Source organism: Microtus oregoni, unplaced genomic scaffold (assembly GCF_018167655.1).
Source record: "Microtus oregoni isolate MIOR12 unplaced genomic scaffold, Mior012 000008F_ref0000371, whole genome shotgun sequence".
NCBI lineage: Eukaryota > Metazoa > Chordata > Mammalia > Rodentia > Cricetidae > Microtus > Microtus oregoni.
In genome coordinates, this window is record NW_024543067.1 from 48,500,468 (window position 1) to 48,524,545 (window position 24,078).

The window sequence follows — 24,078 nt, forward strand, 5'->3', positions numbered from 1 at the left end:
TGGAGAAAGAAAATGTATATGTGCACAATTAAGTTTTACTCAACTATGAAAGAAGAACAATATTATGTCATTTTCAGGTTAACCAAGGGAACTGGAAACCATAATTTTAAATAAAATAAGCCAGACTTAGAATGACAAATATCACGTTGTCTTTCATATGTGGAATCCAGAATTAAATATGTCTGCCTGTTATCTATCAAACATGAAAGTGTAGGGGGTTTATTTGTGAGAAGGAAACCAGGGAGGATATTGTGAGAGAGGACAGTTGAGGATGATGGGACCAGAGGGCATGGTGGAAATGGGTGAGAAAGAGCAGTAGAAGATGATGGGACCAGAGGGCATGGTGGGAATAGGTGAGAAAGGGCAATAGAAGATGATGGGACCAGAGGGCATGGTGGGAATAGGTGAGAAAGGGCAGTAGAGGATGATGGGACCAGAGGGCATGGTGGGAATGGGTGAGAAAGAGCAATAGAAGATGATGGGACCAGAGGGCATGGTGGGAATAGGTGAGAAAGGGCAGTAGAGGATGATGGGACCAGAGGGCATGGTGGGATTGGGTGAGAAAGAGCAGTAGAGAATGATGGGACCAGAGGGCATGGTGGGAATAGGTGAGAAAGAGCAGTAGAGGATGATGGGACCAGAGGGCGTGGTGGGAATAGGTGAGAAAGGGCAATAGAAGATGATGGGACCAGAGGGCATGGTGGGAATAGGTGAGAAAGGGCAGTAGAGGATGATGGGACCAGAGGGCATGGTGGGATTGGGTGAGAAAGAGCAGTAGAGGATGATGGGACCAGAGGGCATGGTGTACTTGTATAAAAAAAAAATTAAGCCCATTATTTGCACATTAGACATGTGCTAATAAAAACTGAAAAAGGAAGTAGAATATCTAAATCCAGTTGTCTATCATAAGAATGAAATGTTTGATCATGCTTAGGTCTGAAACATGAAGATTGATTATTTGTGACCCAGGAAATCAGAGTAAACATAAAAGGCAGATTCCTTAGCACAAACTGTAGTAGTAACTAACAGTCTTGCAGATGTAGCCCTGTTATCATAGCTATTAGCATTTTTCTTTTTAAATTTTATTCTTACTTTGGAATTAATCTATACTGAAAAATTATATTTTGTCATAAAATAATTCTCTGTTAATAAATTTTAATGCTGAGAATTGTGGCACATGCCTTTGGTCCTGACACTCATGAGGCAGACAGGCAGGTCTCTGAGTTTGAGGCCAGCTTGTCTATGTAATGAATTCTAGGACACCCAGGGCTATTTGTGAGACCGTCTTTTGATAAATAAATAAATAGAAATAAATTTAAATGTTTAATTATAAAATATATATCATACAAATTAATTTCTAAACTTTAAAAACATAGGAAAGTTAACAAGTTTCACCATTTCAATACTTAATATATATTTTCATTTAAAGTTTAATATTTTTTAAAGATTTTAATTTACTTTAAAGATTCTCTGAGAATTTCACATATGTATGTAGAGAATTATGATCATATGCATCCTGATTTCTTCCCTTCACCACCTCCTCAGTTCTAACACTTTGCCCCTTCTAGTCTCACATTATCTTCTTTCTCAGTAACGTATTAACTCCAGTTAGTGCTGCCCATATGTGCATTTTTTTAAATTCATATTTTTATTAAAAATTTCTGCCTCCTCCCCACCTCCCTTTTCCCTCTCCCTCCCCCCTCTCCCCATCCTTCCTCCCCTCCCCCTCCTCTCCAGTCCAAAGAGCAGTCAGGGTTCCCTGCCCTGTGGGAAGTCCAAGGTCCTCCCCCCTCCATCCAGGTCTAGGAAGGTGAGCATCCAAACAGACTAGGCTCCCACAAAGCCAGTACGTGCAGTAGGATCAACCCAGTGCCATTGTCCTTGGCTTTTCATCAGCCCTCATTATCCGCCATGTTCAGGGAGTCTGGTTTTATCCCATGCTTTTTCAGTCCCAGTCCAGCTGGCCTTGGTGAGCTCCCATTAGATTAGCCCCACCGTCTCAGTGGGTGGGTGCATATGTGCATTTTTGATGAAAGAATATAACTTCTACTAAATATATGTTTGAAAAGTTTTGTGTTTATGATTTGTTCATTGGTATAAGCTTATACATTGCCATTTACAATGAAGAAATTTGATTCTTTAGTGGAGTATTAGTACCTTCTACTAATAGTGGAGTTAGCAGGCTTTACAGTTACTAAGAACTCATCTCAAGCTTCTTCTGTGTGATTAAATATGATATGTCAGGTACTCAGGGTTGTGCTAGTATGAACATGGTAATCAGTATTAATAGATACTATTACTCAAAATATGTGTATTTAGTGCTGTCCTTTAGATATAACTTTGGTCACTGATAATAACAGCAGGAACAAATTTCTAAAGCTCCTTAACTTACGTCTCAAAAAACTGAAAGCCAACTGAATCAGAAATTAATTGATATACATAACCCTGGCCTTGCTGCGTAGGACTAGAGTATTTGTGGTTTTCCTCCATGGTCATCTGGCTGGCTGTTTTCACCAGCATACAAAAGACATCAGCCAAAGTTTATATTGAATGCTTGTTGTTTGCACCATAGTATAACAAACCATCATAAGTTGACAACTCTTTTCTAACAGAAGTGATAGTGATGGTGATGGAGTAATGCCTCACTTTAAAAATGTATTATACTTACTGGGGCTGGAAAGGTGACATGCCAGGTAAAAACACTCATTGCTATTGCAAGGACCCAGGTTTGGTTCATAGAACCCACATGATGATTCACAACCATCCATAATTCTAGTTCCGAAAGCTCTGGTGCTTTCTTTTGATCTCTGCAGGTACCACACACACACAGGGTTTGCAAATACGCATACAAGCAAAACGCTATGCAGAAAATAAATAAATCTTTAAAAATGTATTATGCTGAAGTCTAGTTTTTGAAAGCACTGCACTTCTGTTAGCTGAATCAGTTTTGTGCTATTTAACTTTCAGTAGAATACCCTTTAATAAAGGGTAAGACTGTTAAAATTATTTTTTAAAAGTCAGCATGTTTTCCCAGAATTTATTAAAGCATAAAATAGTACTTTGCTCTTTTATGTAATTCGTATGTTAATTAAAGATATGGCAATTGGTTTGAAATTTATCAAAAAATGTTTTACTTAAAATTTTGATTCCTGCAGGTGGGAGATATCGTTTCTGTTATTGACATGCCTCCCAAAGTATTAAGTACATGGTGGAGAGGCAAGCATGGATTTCAGGTAAGCAACACAAACACTAAATGTAGGGAAACTCAAAGAACATTTTCTGTATGTTCCATCAGTGTAGCTATTTACAAGATATGCCAGGAGATGGCATTAGAAATGTTCAAAGATGTGTGTGATAATGGTGTTAGCCCTGATTCCTGAGTCTGGTTGTACTGTGCTGACTTTCTTCCCCTCCCCTCCTATCCCCTCTTCGCCCCTGCCCTTCCATTCCATTCCTGAACTGGCTAGAGCCAGAGTGCAGGCAGTCTCAGGCTGAGGACCACTTTCCAGGTGATCAGAGCTATTAATATGCCTTGCTTCTAATTGGTTTCAAATAACAATTCGCATATGTTTTCTGTTAGAATTTTCTGAGTTTCATCAGGTTTTTTTTCCTATAAAAAGGAGTCAGTGTGTTGATGACAGAACAGTAGAACTGGAAGATTTACCTTTTCCACATACATTACAATTTGATATTTGACAGTGGCCATCTTTTAGCAGTCTATAACTTTAACCACTTGGCCACTTTATCACAATGGCATCTTTTAAATGACCTTGCACATACATACATACATACATACATATATATATCTGTTAAATATATATATGTATGTATATATGTATATATGTATGTATATATGTATGTATATATGTATGTATGTATATATGTATGTATGTATATATGTTTTAACAGATATATATATATATATATATCTGTTAAAACTACACAGAGTACCCTCTGAAAATGTCTTAAAATTATATTCTTAATCAGTACCCAAGTTTTTGGAGGGAGGGATAAGATTCTTGCTGGTAGTTGTGGCTTCCCTATAAAACTGTTGCAAACACATATAAATAATAATATAAAGTTAGATATTTAACTCTTATGTAGTTATTTTGATCTTTACCTATTTTAAGAATTCTGATTTTTAGCTTTTTATTAAATGTGCATATTTAGAAAATATTAGTGTAGTTAAAACCATGCAGTGTGGTAGTTAATTATAAGCTCTGGTGCCAGTCTGCTTGGCTTTGGTCCAGTGCTGTCCTGACCGTATTTTTCTGATGCTGTGTCTTCTCAAATGGAGATCACAGGACTTTACTTGACCTCACAGTTTGTCCTAGATCAGTTGGGTGAAGACAGAAATGTTAAATGCTTGTATCTGGCCTAATGTATATACTATTTTGTTCAATAAATACTCATACTAATCTTAAAACTTAAATGTTTTTATTTGAAATTTTTAGTTTTATTTTTTTTGAATTTTCGAGACAGGGCTTCTCCGTAGCTTTTGGCATCAAGAAAGCAACTACGTGTAGATGACATTGGAATCTCCTCTAAGAACAGCAGTTGATGAGATACCTATATACCAAGAGCAGATCTTCAAATATCACTGTCAAAAGTTTTTAAACATGAGCCCAGTATTTTTAGTACAGGCTCCACTCAGCTCATTATTCCTTGCACCTACACCAGTCATTTGAAAGAGTGCATATGGCCAATTGCATGGAGAAGTGTGAGTGGGAAAACGTGTTGGACATCTTTGGGGAAGGTGTTACATAGCATTTCTAAGGCAGTGTTTTGCTTTGTTTTTTTTTTTTTTAATTTAAAAAGACTTCCAGGTAATTACTTCCTCCCACTGTTAGAGAAGGTAGGGTTTTCTTTTTAATAGATATTTTTGAATTCTGAGTTGTGGGGACCTCAGCAGAGCTAGCAAATACTCCGAGTTACTAGTGGGCTTTATTTTGTATAGTTAAGTGTATTATAGCAAAACCTACCTGAATGTTGTAATCTTTAAAAAGCCTTTAACAGTTGAAGGGTGTTATGGAATGATTCTTTATAAGAGAATCTTTATGTGATCCTTTTTAGAAAGACAATAATCAGAGTGCCAGTATTAAAGTTTTAAATTTATCTAATGTAAATTATGTTGAAGGTCATTGTATTTCATACATTATGGTATAAATAGGTGATAAAATTTCAGGAATTGAACAGTGGGATGTGTTTATTTTCATAAGGTCTAGAAGTTAGAAGTCCATGAATAAAGAGTTGTCAGAGTTGGTTTCCTCTGAGGGTCCTTTGTATATCTCATATTCACATTTGCTAGAGAATAGGGTCTTCTCTAAGTTCCCAGGCCAAAGTTAGCAAGAGCTTGGAGTATTGGCCATGCTTGATAAGAGATTGAGGTCCTTGTGAAGAATTCCCTGGAAAGACTGCTGGATAGGAATTCTGCCTTACTCCTGAAGTCAGGCATGTCTGAGATGGTCCCATGTCAGGCTCACAGGGTAGCATCAGGTCCTACTTGTTGTGTGAGAAGTCCTTGTGGCATTAGGCACTATGCTTCAAGGCACAGAGGGCAAACAGGCTTAGTCCCCTCTTCAGTGTTTCTCAGCTAGAGTCTCTGGAGGTCTTGTAGGGATCCCTGGAGCAGTGAAGTCTTCAGTTTATGTGGGATGTCCTTCTGTATATGTGTTGCTTTTATTGGTTAATGAATAAAGCTGTTTCGGCCAATGGCTTAGCAGAATAAAGCCAGGCAGGAAATCTGAACAGAGATGTATAGAGATAGTTGGTGGAGTCAGAGAGACGCCGTGTAGTTGCTGAAGAAGAAGGAAACGCCGGAACCACATAGATGAATAGAAATGGGTTAATTAAAGATGTAAGAGCTAGCTAGGAATACACCTAATCTATTGGCCAAACAGTGTTGTAATTAATACAGTTTCTGTGTGATTATTCAGATCTAGGTGTCTGGGAAACAAAGTGCAGTCTCTGTCTACATTCAGTGGTGCTCAGGTGACTTGTAGAAGTCTTTGTCAGAGGGACTGGGCAGAATGGCCATACATGAACACTATATCACACCATAGTGGAGGAGCCACGTGCCATGACAGCCTGCTTGATCGAGGTGCACCAGAAGTGAAGGGCTTGACTTGACTTAGGGTGGCTGTGACTCAGGTCTTTATAAGAGTCTCGGTGACTTGGGAGAGGGGAAGAGAGGAATGAGGACATGGGCTGCTGCTTCCCATTCTGAAGAGTCTGCTGGGTTGCTATCCTGAGTACTGCTGTGGACCTCCTTGAAACATCCACGCTTACAGCTCTACTTGGCTGATGAGCTTTCTGTTTTTGTTACAGGCCCACTTGTGACAGGACTGATCACCACACAGAGATCTTTCCTGGTGGCTACTGTGAACTACCTGTATAATTGCTGTGTGATGTAATCATTTTTTTATCATTTATAAAAACAACTAGACCTGATTTTTAGTAAAGTTTTGGACTTCAGGCTAAAGTGAACAAGTAGTTCACAGAGTTGCACACAATTATTTACCTCATAATTTTTCCATTACATACATCGTGGTTTACAGTCCTTTTACATGCTTGACTGTGTGACTGACACAGATCTTTGCCATCCCTGAGATGTTGGCAGAGTTCATCTACAGCACACAATAAGTGTTCTTTCTAGAAAGTGATCTGAGGTGATGTACAGGCTGGACACAGATCAGAAAAGTGCAGTCTCCACTCCTATTCCACAACTACTGAAGACCAGTTTTTGACTTGGTTTAAAATTAATGAACCAATATTGATAGAGTATTGTGTACAGTCTGTGGGTTTTGACAGAACATATATTGAATATGCCATAGTTTATGTTTCTATTCACCCATGAAGGACACCTTACTGCTCTTGTGTTCTGGCAAGTATGGGTAACTCTGCTATTATATCCACTTGTAGGTTTTGTGTAGATTTTAAGCTTTTAAGTCCTTTGGATAAATGCCATGGTGTGTAGTTATGGAATCACATAGTAAGAATATATTCAGCATTTAAAGAAAAGACCAAAGTGTCTTCCAGAGTGGCTATACCACTTCCCATTCCTGTCAGCTTTATGGGGTCTTGCTGCTGAGCTTTCTTGTTCCTGTGTGACAGCAGTCAGATTTTGAGGCTTATCCATCACACGAGGTGTTTAATGATATTGTGTGACTGTCGTAACCCTTCAGGTCATAATGCTCTTCTGCTACCAGTTGTTCTTTTCTGCTCATCTTAGCCTCTGGTGCTTCAGCTTTAGTGTGTATAAGAACCACAAGGGAAATATCATAAAACACTGAACTCAAGGACTAAAGCCCCCAAATTCTGCTTCAGTAGTTGTGGTATAGAATGCCAGATCACTTCTGGTGTGTTTTGTCTCTGCTGGAAGTTGGTTAAGACCAGCAATTTGCTACATTATGTTTAACACATTGTTCTAGCCCAGACTATAATTTAGCTGTGAGAACAGAAGAGTAAGTTCATCCATGTGTTTAAATTATACCAGGACTCTCTTTTCTTTAAACTTCTTGGAGTAGGAAGTGTGAGATTATATTAATGACAATGATTTGAAATTCTGAAATGTGTAGTCTTCTCTCCTAAGACATACATTGAATATTTTAACTTTGTTTTTTAAGGTTTCAGCATATTACATATTTCAGGTGGGAAAGAAGCCGTCACTGTTTTAAAATAGCTGGCATCACTCTCAGATTCACGCTCCTAGGCATAGGCCATTCTTGATGTGTGGAGTAAGGTCCTTAGGTCAAAGTCATTATACAAGCATAGCGGTAGCAGCTTTGATCATTATTAGTTTAAGTGCAATGTTCTCATAGGGTTTCTGCTTTTGTCTTGGGATGGGCTCCACTTACATCATAATTGCCCAAGAAACTGGGTTTTGGGCTGGGCAGTGGTGGCGCACACCTTTAATCCCAGCACCCAGGAGGCAGAGGCAGGCAGATCTCTGGAGTTCAAGGCCAGCCTGGTCTACAAGAGCTAGTTCCAGGACAGACACCGAAAGCTACAGAGAAACCCTGTCTTGAAAATCAAAAACAACAACAACAACAAAACTGGGCTTTGGTATCAGGATCTGAGGACATGGAGTAGGAGGTTAAGTTTTATAGCAAATTCCACAGATGATTTTCATATGGAGTCCACTGATCCAACCTTCTGTTGTTAACCCTTTGCAGAGTTAGAGGGAGTCAATAAAATTCAAAAGTTGTTCTGTCTTCCTAACTCACGGGGATTCTTCCTTACATACATTGGCAAAGTGGTTAATATAGAAGATAAATCCCATTTGGAGGTGACAACGATTTGTATGCTTCTCCACAGGATGGTCAAGGATCACATGTTTTGTTTTTCTAATTATTCCAGAACAGTGTGTGAGTGTTTCTGTGCACAAAAATTAAAACAATTCTTCAATACCAATACTTTCTTTACCTAAGAGTTTAATGTTTTTCTGTCTGATTGTCATAACAAATGTAGGTACTTGGAAAGCTTGCCCTTCTAAAAAAAAGATGCACTTTTTTATAACCCAAAAAAGAGCAAAATGTTTCTTTTATAGATAAATATTGAGAAATCATATGAATATACAAAGAATGTCATCTAGAAGCTCACATATTTTCAAGAGCAGAGGGAATACATGATATAATAGAAGTCATTTTGTAAGTGCATATGTAAGCTATATATAAGCGCATTTTCATTAACCGTTAACTCTCACAGCTTTTTTTTTTTGAGACTTACAAATTATGTTTATTCTATAATGCAATAAAAATTGCCTGTTTCTTTCCAATATGCTTCCATAAGTTCCAGACCCGAAGGCCTGTTCTTTTTTTTTTTTTTAATTTATTTATTTATTAAGGATTTCTGCCTCGTCCCCACAACCGCTTCCCATTTCCCTCCCCCTCCCCCGATCAAGTCCCCCCCCTCATCTGCTCGAAGAGCAATCGGTTCCCTGACCTGTGGGAAGCCCAAGGACTGCCCACCTCTATCCAGGTCTCGTAAGGTGAGCATTCAAACTGCCTAGGCTCCCACAAAGCCAGTACGTGCAGTAGGATCAAAAACCCACTGCAATTGTTCTTGAATTCTCAGTATTCCTCATTGTCCGCTATGTTCAGCTAGTCCGGATTTATCCCATGCTTTTTCAGACCTAGGCCAGCTGGCCTTGGTGAGATCCCAATAGAACATCCCCATTGTCTCAGTGTGTGGGTGCACCCCTCGTGGTCCTGAGTTCCTTGCTCGTGCTCCGTCTCCTTCTGCTCCTGATTTGGACCTTGAGATTTCTGTCCGGTGCTCCCGTGTGGGTCTCTGTCTCTGTCTCCTTTCATCGCCTGATGAAGGTTAATATTCCTGAGGATGCCTATGTGTTTGTCTTTGGATTCACCTTATTTAGCTTCTCTAGGAACATGAATTATAGGCTCAATGTCCTTGGTTTATGGCTAGAAACCAAATATGAGTGAGTACATCCCATGTTCCTCTTTTTATGTCTGGCTTACCTCACTCAGGATAGTGTTTTCTATTTCCATCCATTTGTATGCAAAATTCAAGAAGTCCTTGGGTGAGAGTCCTTTTATCATATTTACATACAGAAAAAACCTAAAACAGCCTGATCAGTGTAGAACCCACATAATAACAGGCATTCTGGGTAAAGAACAGATCACAGTAGCAATTTGTGAACAGTAGTGACCTCTACTTGTCTGCTTGTAAGAATCCTAGATTTCTGTAGTAGATGACAGTGGGCCATATGGTTCAAAAGTGTCATTTAAGGGATAGAAGTCTGGAGGCAGAACTGAGGAGATGGCTCATTGATCAAAGTGCTTCATGTCCAAGCAAGAGTACGAGAGTTCGTATTCCCATAACACTGCTGGGTAGGTGTGCTAGCTAAATTTTAATTCTAGTCTTGGAACATAGACATGGGTTCTCCAGGGCAAGATGGTTAGCAAGACATACTGTGGACCCTGGTTTTGATTGAGAGACCTTGTCTCAAGAAGAATAAGGTGGAAAAGCTATTAAGATCCCCAATATTGGGGTCTGAAGAGATAGCTCAGTGGTTAAGAGCACTGACTGCTCTTCAAGAGAACCCAGGTTCAATTCCTGGTACTAATGTGGCAGCTCACAACTGTCTATAATTCCAGTTCCAGGGGACACGACACCCATGGCAAAACACCAGTGCACATAAAAAAATCCCTATTGTCAACCCTGTCTCCAAATGCATATGTACACATGTGTTTGTGTATATGTTCATCCTTACATATGTGTGCATCCACAAACATGCAAATTAGCACACACATGCAGACACAGCACACACAACAAACCCCACACACCAAAAAAATCTAGACACAGAAATATAGATAAATTGTTTTATTTCATAAAAATGGTAAATACAAAATACAGTCATTACCAGAATACTACAAATACAGAACTGAGTTCTGACTTTGCACAAGCCCTCCTTTAGATCACAGAAATGTGTAAATTTTACATATTTTTATTCATTGCCGATGTTTTAAGTTTTTCAGGTTGATGCGTTGTTATCATTGATACCCAGAAATGAATTCTCTACTGCATAGCTTTTTATTACTTTATATCATCACAATATATCCTACCAAGTGTTGTCTGACATGTCTAATTTCACTGAAGCCACTGATAAGACAGTTACGAGCAGTAATTACTAAGCTCTTCAAACTGTATATTCTCCCGTTTGACCTGTCTTCTAAGACCCTTTCCTATGACTCTGAAATAAAAGCTACAAATAATACCTCTACCTACCTGTCTATACAATTTCCAAAACATCTGAAACTTTCACACACAAAAGACATAAAGAGCAAAATAATTTCTGTCTTTTAAAATACACAACATTTAGATATAGCTACTTAGAATAAGCGCATAAGAGCTTTGCTACTTTAAAGGAAGTCCACAGACTGAACAGCATCTATTAAGCATGACAAGGCCCATTTATAATAGCTTCAAAAATATGCAGCTGTAAAGCTGAAAAGAGATGTAAAAGATATGTATACTGTATACTACAGGAGCTTGCTGGTTGAAATGAAAACAACCCAAGTAAGCGTGATTGTGTGTTGGTAGGCTCTGTTCTTAAATTATTCTTTCTTCCCAAATTGATTCTAGGTAAAAATCCCCACAAACTTCTTCTGTAGAAACTGATGAGAAGATAAAACAGTTCACATGGAAATGCAGAAGATTTAGGATAGAAAAACCAGGCCTGATTTGTAACCAAAAGAGAACTAGCTCAAAGTGAAGGTCTGCTATAGAGCTTCTGGATCAAGAAGTATTAATGCAAATAAAGACTGCTTAGTGGAACAGAATAGATTCCAGAATAGACCCATACCTATATGGATAAGTGATTCCAGTAACCATCAGATGCCAGGTCCGTGAAGGAATGACTTATTTTTGCCACCAAGATGAACTTTAGTTCATATGTTGCATCAAGTGTGAAAATTGACTCAAAATGGATCACATATCCAAAAGTAAAGAATAAACTATAAAACACCTCAAATGAAGATAAGAGAAAATGTCTGTGGCTTTGGATTTGGCAAAGGTTTCTTAAGTGTAACATCAGATGAACAATTCATAAAATAATTTTAATTTTGTAAAATTTTAAAAAGCACCATAAAAGAATAGAAATATAAGCATAGACTGGGAGCAAGTCTTTGCAGTAATTACATCTGATAAAGAACTTGAATATAGGACATGTGAATGAATTCCAAAACTCACTAGGAAATGGAACTTGGTTTCAAAGATGGGCAAGGATTAGAACATACACATAACCAAAAGGATTTGAATGATAAGCATAGATTTTCAACACCAGTAGTCTTTCAGAAAGTGTAGGTTATAACAATGAGGCATAGCCCCATAACTTACGTGGCAAAGCTGAGAATTAGGAGTTTTGTGCAGTGCTGGTTAGAATGTAGGGTTCTGCATTAGTTTATAGGATATTTAGGTGAGTTATACACCTATTACATATCTTCTCTGTTGGGGGAGGCTGTTCGTTCATTCCCAGCAGCTCAGACCCGAAATAATCACTCCGAAACTATATTATTTGCCATACTGTTTGGCCAAGAGCTTAAGTGTATTGCTAGCTAGCATATCCCAAACTAACCCATCTTCATTAGTCTGTGCATCACCATGAGGTTATGGTCTACTGGCAAAGTTTCAACGGCCCTAGCAGAGATGTTTGTCCCTGGTGGTGGCTACATGGCTTCCCTCTGACTCTGACTACTTTACATATATATATCTTTCAGCCTGGCTTTACTCTGTTAAGCCATTGGCCAAAAGCAGCTTCTTTATTAACCAATGGCAAAACATATTAACAGCATTCATCACCTCCCACATATTTTATCTAATCCTTTCCTAATGAATTACCCAAGAAGAAAGAAGGAATATGTTTATGTAAAAGCTTGAACATAGGTGTTTATAGTAGCTTTATATATAATAGTCTAAGACTGTAAAAGATTATATTATCTGCAAGCTGCAGATTAATGAATATGATAGCATCCATACAGTAAAGTTTTTCTTAGTAATAGAAAGGAATTAAGCATTTATACATGCAGCTACGTGAATGATCTTCGACGTAATTATGCTATGTGGAAAAAGACAGATAAGGCAACTTTATTCCACAGGATTCATTCAAATGAAGTCATAGAAAATTTGGAGTAATGTACAATGGTATATAGGTATAAGAGTTGCCTGGCAGCAGGGGGAGAGGGTGAGATTTAAGGAAAGAAGAATTACAAGGGAGCCTTAGGGTTGGTGAGTGTATTTATATGCTTCCTTGACTTTGGTGTCAGAACTTACTAAAATATAATTTTAAACATGTGTATTTCATTGTGTACCAGTTGAACTCAAGAATAGTAAAAAAAAAAAAAATTATGCCCAACTCACTTGCCAATTCACATCCCTTTACTCTTCTTCATTTTATATAGCATAGTTTTTTTTATTACTCTATTCTTACAGATTCCCAGTGAAACTCTACTTCTTATCTATCTTATCTCTTCTGCTTTGAAAGACACATTGCTACTAGATTTCTTCCTAAAACAGACCTTCTGTTCCTCTGGTGTTCAGAATTTTCTAGTTTTATTTTCTGCAGAATGAACTTCAAATTCCTTGCTTGCTATGATAAAATGACTACTCATGACTCTGACTGCATATTCTCATTCATTCTCTGTTTCTGTCTTATATACCGGTGTTCTCTCTTTTAAAGATTTTTGTTTTTTGTTATGTTTTGCCTGCATATATGTAAGTGCATTATTTGTGTGTTTGTGGTACTGGTTGAAGCCAAAAGAGGAGCATTGGATCTCCTGGAACTGAAGTTACAGGCATTTGTGAGCTGCCATGTGGGTGCTGGAAGCTGAACCCAAGTCTTCTGCTAGCAAATGTTCTTAATTGCTGACCAATGCTCTATTTTATAAACTTACTCATTGACCATATTTAACCATTAACCCATTCACTCTGACGTAAGCATGTTACTCTTTGCTGCTCTTGTGTCTTTTTTAAATGATAAAGGAAACTAAATAGAGTTTTAGGGCAATTGTAATTTGTTTTATTTGACATTTCCTTGAATTAACTCAACAAAGAAACAGAATCTCCTCAGATGTTTGCCATACAAGAGACATGTCTGCCCCACCCTCTGAGTTGTGATTGATGTCATTCCATTGTTCTTCATTTCCCGTCACCCACTTTTTGTATTTACTGTCTCTCTCCAATCTAGATTCTAAGCTCAGCATTACATTGAAGGTGAGAACAATATTTTCCTCCCAACCCTCACAAATGTGTAGTTGGGACCAGACTCTTACAACAAAAGGCAAATTACCAAGAGAGAACCAACTTTATTTACATGTAGTGCATGCAGCATGGGACAGCTTCAGGGAACAGGAACTGAACCATTGGACCTTCAACAGAGGAGCAGCTGATAGTGGAGAAATGATACAAGGGAAAGCAGCCCCAGTTTTTCAGAGGTGGAGAGCTAGCGAGGCAAATGTGGGAGAGAGCCCCTGGTATCATTGCAGGGTTGCACCAAGGATCAATGAGATTGTACATCATCCTCTAGGGTGAAGGGAGAACTCAGACCTTTTATGAATGTAATAGATTACTGTCCTACCTTAGGCCAGGCCTTCTTACTCCCCCCCCCCCCCCGAGTTAACCTCTCCCTCTAGAGAACCAGTGAACCAGAGGAACAACCTTGGGTATATAGGTAAAAAAAAAAAAACCAAAAAACAAAAACAACCAGAAATACAAATCAAACACTTAATAAATCATAAAATAATCTATTTTAGAACAATTCTTTGGGACACATATGGTTTTATTATTAACAATATGCTTGTTTAGCATATTACAAATTAAATTAAACCTTGAATATGTATTTTATAATGTGGGATATAGAACTAATGAGTATTTTTCATGTTTGATAGCTATTTTGATTTTGTTATCATCAATGCTAAGATTAACATGGCATAAATACCTACTGTAACTTATTAGAAGTATGTTTAGGGCCATTTCAGAAGTGATTGGAAGTTCTCTCCTAATTTCTGGGCAAAATTTATTTTATGATTTTTATATTAAGCAAGACGCAAACAGGTTTTTTTTTGTTTGTTTTTGAGACAGAGTCTCTCTTCATAGCCCCAGCTGTCCTGGAACTCACTATATAGGCCAGGATGTCCTCTAACTCACTGAGATCTGTCTCCCTGCCTCTGTGTTTTGGAATTAGAAGTGTGTGACATCATTCTACCAATCAACAGTTTTTACAATTAAGCATTCTAATCAAATGTGTTACAAAGATGCACTAATTTAACAGTTACTGGTGCAACCAGAAACAAGATAAGGGAATGAGAATTTGCACTCCAGCTTTTAGATCCTTTTTTGTAAAAGCTTTTGCCTTTTTAATTTTGTTTTGTTTGTCTCTTACTCTTTATTTGTGAAAGGTTCTGTTTTCCACTTCTAGTAACTCACTGGAAACAGTATTTGCTCTAGTTTTAAAATCTAGACTAATCGACTCCATAGCCTGTCATGTGCATGTATGAATTGGAGTTGGGAAGGGCCTGGAGGTCAGACTGGGCTAGGTCTAAAGCAGAGTAGATTCTCTGAGAATGGTTGTGGAAAGGGGAAAGTAATTTGCATTTCTATGTTTCTGGACTTGTTTGACCATCTCAGTTATATGGTTTTCTTCAAAGATAGATAGCATGTGAAGATATAGAAAAGTTTTAGTTCACTTTTGAGTGTTGCTGAATTTGACACGGTACAAGATTAATAGGGAAGGAAACTAAGAGCATTGGTTTAAATGGTCAACAGGGTGTCCATACTGGATAGAAAAAAAAAGTTGAAAGAGACATGTTACCCAAGGGGAGAATGTAGGCATGAAAGGCTTAGAATGCCTCGAATTTCAGCATTGGTTGCAGAATATAAACACCAGAGATTTAGGGAGAAGGAAGTTTTAGTCAGCAAATGAAATACTGGAGTTGTAGCTTTCTGAGGCCAAATGACTCCCATAGAAGAATCTGGTACGACTTAGTGGCCACAGATCTTTGCTAAGCTTATAAGCTTTGCTCTTATGATAACACCCAATAAATTAAACTTTAAAAGTTTGTGAAAGTCAGTGATATGCATGTTACTGACATGTTTAAATTTCTTTTTAGCTTTTGGTTGGCTGCTTCAGGGAGACAATATTTAAGAGAAGGCCTCCATGTTGAACAAGGATTCTTTTCTCTTCCTACTTGTACCAAAGCTCCAGGCTGTTTCTATCTCACTGCTTTTCTACCTAACATTTTCTTTAATTTGCATCAAAATATTTTTAGTCTCCTCATTGTTGAAGCTAAACCAGACTCTCATAATTAACTTACATGTCCTCAAGAGAGTCCAAAGCTGAGCTAGGACTTGCCAACCAGTCAGAAGAGATTCCAAGAACTACCAGTGCTTCACAGGCACATGACCCAGTAGATAGCTACAGGTTAGGGTGAGCTGGAGTCACTTGTAAAACTCTCTGAGTTTAGTGTGGCTGCTAAATGCAACCTTTACTAAAAATTGAAGTGTGTAAGTTTACAATAAATGAACTGTATTAAAATACAATGTATTGTTACTATTCTATTTTACTATTCCTGCTCCTGAGGTTCCTTTTTTTCTCATGAGTTTGTATAATACAAATATATTACCAAGTGCTATTCTGCATCATTTTTCAATCTTGTGCCCCATTGGCACTTTATAACTAACTATGGTAGGGGTGCTTATGCCACAAACACTAGAAAATGCCATAAATCAACATCATTTTCTTCATTGGGGCCTGTTAATGAACACCAGCACATTTCCAGCTTCATTACCCTCTCCGATGTCTCACTTCATTGCAGAGACTTAAGGGGAAGCTACTGAAGTAATGTTCTTCATCCCTTTCTGTGATCCTCACTCTGTCCCAAAGTCAGTCTTCTCCCCCTTTTGATGTCTTCCTCTGCTGCCTCTTTGCCAACCTTTCCCAAAGCTGCATCTCATTTGAGCCAGGATGATTGATAGGCCTGATTCTCTTCTTCCCAACACTGATGCAGAAAGAGTAAGATAAGAAACAAGATGTCACATCAAGTAGGTCCTATTGCCAGAGCTCTAGACACTTTCAGCCCTTAACACTTGGGATGATTTAGAGGTGTTCATATGTGCTGGAGTAGTTAAGTATCAGTGTTCCTTAGCTGTTTTAGGGTTAGTTATGTCAGTGAATAGTACTTTCAACAGAATACAGTTTCATTTGTTTGCAACGGATCATTTAAAATAGGAACATAGAATCTGTTTGCCTTCTACAAATTCATAATTGTCTGTCTTAAATAAAAGAGCCCTTCACCATTAAGAACGCTTTTGGCTTTAAGGAAAAGAAGGCAAGAAGAAAGGTAGATAGTATCTACAGTTGAGTCAACAGCTTAATAATGGTAGGCAAAGGCCTCTGAGAGTCTCTAGGTCTTTCTTTGTGGTCAGGCGATGCTGAGATGCCAATAAGCACAAGGAGAGGAGAGTAGCGTGACATTGCATTCGCATATGTTTTGGTTTTACTTGAATGTCAAATCTAGAAACTAAATATTTTGTTTGCCTAATATTACAGTGTATAAGAAAGAGCACTGAGAACAGTGATCAGAATTTGGCATTCAGTTGATCTATTGTAGATCTGCACCAGATGTGAACAGAATTTTCCCATATACTTAAATAGCACATTGAGATAAACTTAGAAGATAAAAATAGTATACATGGTGACATAGTCCCCTGAAGAAATGCATCAAGCTTTGAGCAGTCTTTGTAGGGAAGTGATGTGAAACTCATTCTTTGCTGAGTTTCAGATAACACCTGAGCTAAAGAACTAAACTAGGGACACACACACACACACACACACACACACACACACACACACACACACACAGGATTTCTCTGTGTAATAGCTCTGGCTGTCCTGGAACTCACTTTGTAGACCATGTGGGCCTCAAACTTGAGATTTGCCTGCTTCTGCCTCCTGAGTGCTGGGATTAAAGGTATGTGCCACCCTGCCTGGCAAGGCTAGGTATTTTTACTTAAACTCTTGAAATATGAGTGGTGAGATTCCTCATTTCACAAGTTGGGAAACTAAGCTGTTTACTCAGGGCCCAGAACCTACGAAAATGGATGAGCTACTTTTCCAGTCTAATCTTTATGGCAAATTTTAGGTGTTTATAAATTGAACTGAATTAAGCTATTATGGGAGGAGTAACATTTGAGAGTAACTTAGCTTATATACACAGAGAAGAGATGGCATAACATCCTATTCATCTGGTGGAGGAGCTAGAGTCCTGAAGTCTTCAGTAGCCAGCATACTGGGATAATAACATAGCATTTGACAAGTGATTACTACATGCATTCAAGTTAAACTAATCTGTTTAATCCTCATACACACCCTTATGAGATAAGTATTATTATTATTGTGTTTGGAGAGGGTAACTGAATTACAGAGAGGCCAAGTTGCTTATCTAACCTAGCAAGTAGCAAATTCAGGATTGGCCCAGGCCTCTTGCATTTGAAGCTGCCCCTGTTAGCCGGTATGCCATGTATCCTCTTGAAGAATACAAGTTGTTTCTTATCCAGTCCTACCAATCTTGGAAGAATTTTACTTGTTGGAGAAACAGGAAGTTGAATAGAAAATATGTTAAACAAATTTTACTACTAAAACATATTTGATGCATCATTTTGCAAGACATGGCTTTAATAATCCCTAATTCAAAATTTTTAGACAAAATTCATACTCGATTAACAACCTCTTTTCAACTTACTGTGTGATTATTCTTTATAATTTTAAGACATATCATAGAGTATCGATTCAGAAATTAAAATAATAATATAGCAAACGAATCTGTGAAAAATAACCCCACACAGATGGAAACTATGCAGCTCAGAACATCATGAGTCATACTCTTGGAAGACAGTCCCATTCTTCCCCAATCTTGTCAACAAAGGGGGATGCAGCATGATGTAGTTTTCATGTTTCATTTTTAACATCTGCTGCATGGCGTCCCATTTATATCCCTATCTGAGGAAACATCTATAAATATTGGTAAAGATTTTCTTTATACGTTTTCTCTTGGGTGTTTATCTTTGTACTCATTCTCTTGGTCACACCATATCTCTGAGTGCCTGGAATTCAGTACTTTCCACATACACCTTGTTGGGATTTCACCTAAGGCTCTGCAAGCAGCTGTAGTGTAATGGCAGTATGGTGTGCTCTGCAAAACCAGTTTGTTGCTCTTGGTGGAAGGTCTTTCTTCTTCCTTCCTGCTTACCCTTATCTGCACTGCTGATTCCGTAGCAGCAGTGGGTATTGTAGTTTTAATGAGACATTATTTCAGGAACTTAATTTATCTTTACTATTTTTAAATGAAACCTGCAAGAGAGTGAAAAAGATACTCCTAAAACAATTTGAATTATGGCTTGATGTTGGTCTTTTTAAAATCAACTTAAATGTTGATTGTAGAGGTATCAATACAACTAGATTAAGATTTCAGCTAGATATTATTTTGCCTATATGATGTTTGGCTTGTAGTCTGATTAGATATTTTGGTTGGTATGAAAAAATTTTTAGGAAATTTAAAACCCTAACAAAGCAGACTTAGATATTTGGACAGAAAACAGCACATAGCTTTGCATACTCATAGCAACAGATTGTTTTATTATTTGTTTGTGTAATTGTCATCTGGTATTCAGAGACTTGGAATATTAGAATCATTTGGGAGGGGCTGTAGAGTACATTACTGGAACTGAATCGGCAGTGTTCACACACTGATCTGTTGGCTGGTTTGGAATCCTCTCTTTGTTGCTTTTCTTTAGGTGGGACTCTTCCCTGGTCATTGTGTCGAGTTAATTAACCAGAAAGTTCCCCAGTCAGTGACCAACTCAGTGCCAAAACCAGGTGAGTGCACCTTCTCCATCCTGTGATTGTGGTCAGCTGGTTGCAGATAACATACGGTGTATCTCAAGAAAGTATTTTGCTTGCTTTGCTGTTCCTAGCATTTATTGATAGATATGTTTTATATGGTTTTGATTTTTAAATACCTTCTTTTTGTAGAGCATGTCAAAGAATTATGTGCATTCCATTATTTTGGCAACTTTAATGAATTGTGGGTTGTGTAGCTTTATAATTATTTGCTCTTATAATTATATAGTAGGAGGCTAAATACTGATGGATAAGGTGAGTACACGTTAGAGAAGTAACATTGGAAGCCACCTGTAGTGACTTTTGTTTATAATCCTAATATGTGGGAGGAGAGGCAGGAGAATCAAGAGTTCACTACCAGACTCAACAATGTTGTGAATTTGAGTTCAGCCTAAGCTTACACCCCTCCCTCCCTCCCTCCTTCCCCCTCTCTCTCTCTTTCTCTTTCTCTTTCTCTTTCTCTTTGTGTGTAGGAAAGAGAGAGACAGAGACAGACAGACTGACTGACCTACCTAATCTGGGTAGTATGATTAGTTGAAAATTCAAAGTTGCAAAGAGCATATATTTTATCTGTAAGTATGGGCATAAAAACTGTTTGGAACAGCATTTCTAATTATTTATATAGCTTATTTAAATATATATATATGTACATAAGTATGCAAATATGTACCACAAGTTATAAAGAAATAAAGCAATATTACAAGGGATTTAAGGAAGAAAGAGAATGGGGATTTTTAAATTTATTCAAGCAGTTTTGCCTGGGCAGGGTTCTACTGAATTGCTAGTTCAAGGATGCTTGATTTGAAAATGCGTTTTATTTTTATAAAAAATAGTCATACTGTGTAGGGCAGCGTGGCCTCAAACCTGCACTCTCCCTGCCTCTGCCTACTGAGTATTAGAGGGTTAAACTACATACCTTGACCTCAATTTTTAAAAAGAAAAATAAGAGCAATGAATTTTGAAGGGAATAAGTAGTGAAATTTACTTTTCCTGGTTTTCTTATGTTTCTTCTGCTCTTTTCCTCCATCCTAATGAAAGAAGAAGGCATTTCTGGGCCCCCAGATTTATTTGAACTGTTTTTCCTGAAGTAGCCGTGAGTTTAGAACTCATATTTGAAAAGCAGGAAAAGAAAAGCTTATTCTTTTCTATTATGTCCTCTCCCACGTCTGTGCTCAGCGCACATCAGGCAGTGCCTGTGTTGAGCACTCTAGAAAAGCTAAAGGGGACAGCCTTTCACAGCGTTTCTCTTCACAGCTTAGGGGGCCATTATTTCTCTCATAGTGATGTATTTTAGGGAGACTAAATTTATTTCTCAGTAAAGAAAATTGTTCCAAATAATGTTGTCTGTAATTTTGCTTAAGCCAGCATTTTCTTGTCATTTTTAAGCAATTTTTCCTGCTTTGGGTGTTTGATTGATAAATTTTTATTGGTAACTTTTATGATTTTAAATTTTTTTTACAATATGTCATTAGTCATGTAAAAGACATTTTTAAATGTAATTTTTGTATCATGAAGTTCACTTTTTAAAAATACATAATTCAGGGCTGGCAAAATGGCTCAGCAGGTAAAGATTCTTGTTACTCAAGCCCAGCAACCTGAATTTATCCACAGAGCTCACATAAAATGGAAGGAGTAAAACTGACTTTACAGTTTTCCTGTGACCTCCATACTCACGCATGACACACTGCCTAGACAGACAGTACACACATATACACAGAATTATAAAGTACAACATGTAATTCAACGTCTTCAGTGTCCTCACAGTTGTAAAGCCAATATGAAATGTTTTTATTATTCCCCCCCCAAGGAAATCTTGTGTCAATTAGCAGGCATTGGAAATGCTTCTGCCTTACCTCTCTGACTCAGTTTACTCTTTGTCTCTATGTATTTTTTCTATTAGGGACATATATTTTTGTTATGCATGTTTTCAAGGCTTCCTATGAAATAATGTAGCTATAACTTAATGATATCTGCCTGTTCATGTGGAGTTGTTTGTATTTCTGACCGCTCTGAACAATTACATGCAACTTTTTGTCATGTTTTCATCTTTCTGGTACATAGGGTTTTTTAAATTAATGTAAAAATGGTGACTCTCAAATGACACATACATACTACTATATGTTGCTCATATTTGCCCACAACTACCTTTACCTATTCCTACTCTCCTTTATCACTGGTCCTCCCCTACCCCACCCCAAATAAATGTCTACTTTCCTGATATCTAGATTCTACACAAGAAGAAAAAAGACAATATTTTGTCCATCGATCTCGCATGACAAAATGCTTGTGTAAATTCAGTTTTCTTTTTCCTTATTACCCTCTTTCATTCCTCCCTATCTTTAGGCACTTTGCTCCCCCACACATAGTTAGTTCCCTACTCCATGTCAGTGTACGTATTTAAATCTGGATTTGACTTGTAAGAGGAGATATGATAGTTGTCTTTCTGAGCCTAGTTTATTTTGTTTTACACAAGGACTCCAGTTTCATCTATTTTCCTGTAAACATGTGTGACAGCTAATCTCAACTGTCAACTTGACACACCTAGGAGCAGTCTCCTTCATGACTACTGTGTATATTACCACATTTAAAAAAATTGTTCATGTGCAGATGGACATCTAGTCTAGTCCCATATTTTGGCTATTGTGACTATTGGAACAGTAAACATGAATGTGCAAGTGTTTGCGGTGGTTTTGCTGATGTATCTGCGTTTGGGTATGTGCCCAGAGTGGTGTGTTATTTACTTTCTCATTTCTGTGACAAAATGCCTGGCAAGAAGGAGGGCCTTGTATTGACACATGATTTGAAGGAACATAGTAGGGAAAGCTTGGCAACGGGAATGTGAGACAGTTGGTCACATTATGTCCTTGGTGTCTTAGTTAGGGTTACTATTGCTTTGATGAAACACCATGACCAAATCAACTTGGGGAAGAAAGGGTTGATTTGGCCTACACTCCTGTATTATTGTTCATCACTGAAGAAGTCAGAATAGGAACTCAAGCAGGGCTGGAACCTGGAGACAGGAACTGATGCAGAGGCCATTGAGGGGTTCTGTTTACTAACTTGCTCCTTGTGCCATGCTCAGCATGATTTCTTGTAGCCCTCAGGACCACCACTCCAGGAATGATACCACCAACAGTGGGTTGAGCCCTCCCTCATCAGTCATTAATTAAGAAAATGACCTAATTGTTTACATTTTGTTCACAATCCATCTTCTGGAGGCATTTATTTAATTGACGTTTCCTCCTTTTAGGTAACTTTAGCTTGTGTCAAGTTGACATAAAACTAGCCAGCACAGTAGGAAGTAGAGAGATGGATGCTGCTGCCTCCTTCCTCTTTTCCCCTTTTTATTTAGTATTTGAATCTAGTCTATGAGACAGTACCATCCACATTCAGAGTAAGTTTTCCCCTGTTAAGTCTCTCTAGAAACATCCTTATAAATATGCTCAAAGGCATATTTATATAATCAAATTACCTAGATGATTCATACATATATTTATTGGTCATTTATATTTTTCTTTTAAGATCTGTCTGTGCAATTAACTTGCTCTATTTATTGATTGGATGATTTGTGGGGGAATCTTTATAGAGTCTAAATATACTTTTTAATAAATATACTTTTTGTAATATATAATTGATTAAGATTTTAACTCATTCTGTAAACTGTCTCTTCACTCTGCTAATTGCTTTCTTTGCCGTGCAGAGGCATTTTGGTTTCATGCACCTACAGTTTGTCAGTTCTTGGAGTTATTTTCTGAGCTATTAGATGAATTTGGAAGTTTCTGTCCTGCCTGGTCCCACAGCTATTTATTCTCAAAGAAACGCACAGAGGCTTATATTAATTATAAACTATTTGGCATGTTAGCTCAGACTTATTATTAACTAGCTCTTACAACTTAAATTAACCCATAATTCTTGTCTATGTTTAGCCATGTAGCTTGATATCTTTTCTCAGTGAGGTATTTTCTTGTTGTTTCCTCTCTGTCTGATTGATGACTGTATTTCTGCCTTTCCTCTTCCCAAAATTCTCTTAGTCTGGTGACCTTGCCTATTCTTCCTGCGTGGCTAGGAGCAATCAGCATTTTATTAAACCAATACGAGCAACAAATCTTTACAGTGCACGAGAGTATTATCCCACCGTATTTAGAGGCTTTTTCAGAAAGTCCTTTCATGTGCCTATATCTTGAAGTAGTTTTTTATGCTTGCCTCTAGCAATTTCAGCATTTCAAATCTTATGTTAAGTTTCAAAACATGTATTAAGTTTTGATAAATTTTGAACTGATTTTTGTGCAATGTGAGAGGTAGGGATCTAATTTCATTCTTCTTCATGTGAATATCTACATTCCCCAAAATGATTTTTTGAAACCTGTAGATCCTTCTGGCACCTTTGGAAAAAATTAAGTGACTTGGCTTGTTTTTAGACATTTCATTCTACTCTAGTCTCATGAAAGGGGTACATAGAGACAAGCAGAGACAGAGGGAAAGAGAGACATACAGTAGCATGCCATGTAGTTTGGGCGCTGTAGTTTAATTTCAGATCAGGTCTTGTGATACTACTAATGTTGCTTTTCCTGATTAGGGCCACTTTCATTCTTCAAGGACCTTATGCTTCCATATAAATTTTAGGATTCTTTTATTTTTTTTTCAGTTCTGTGAAGAACGTTGTT

The 24,078-nt window shown here is 37.7% G+C and overlaps 1 protein-coding gene across 2 annotated transcripts in view; it reads left to right on the forward strand.

Moving 5' to 3' along the window:
• Nucleotides 1–24,078, forward strand: part of Arhgap32 (Rho GTPase activating protein 32) — a 233,797-nt gene that overhangs the window by 145,346 nt on the left and 64,373 nt on the right. For both annotated transcript variants that reach the window (XM_041657642.1, XM_041657643.1), the window contains 2 exons: nucleotides 3,156–3,233; nucleotides 19,309–19,390. In XM_041657642.1, coding sequence (XP_041513576.1) covers nucleotides 3,156–3,233; nucleotides 19,309–19,390 — 160 coding nt within the window. The remainder of the gene's footprint in view (nucleotides 1–3,155; nucleotides 3,234–19,308; nucleotides 19,391–24,078) is intronic.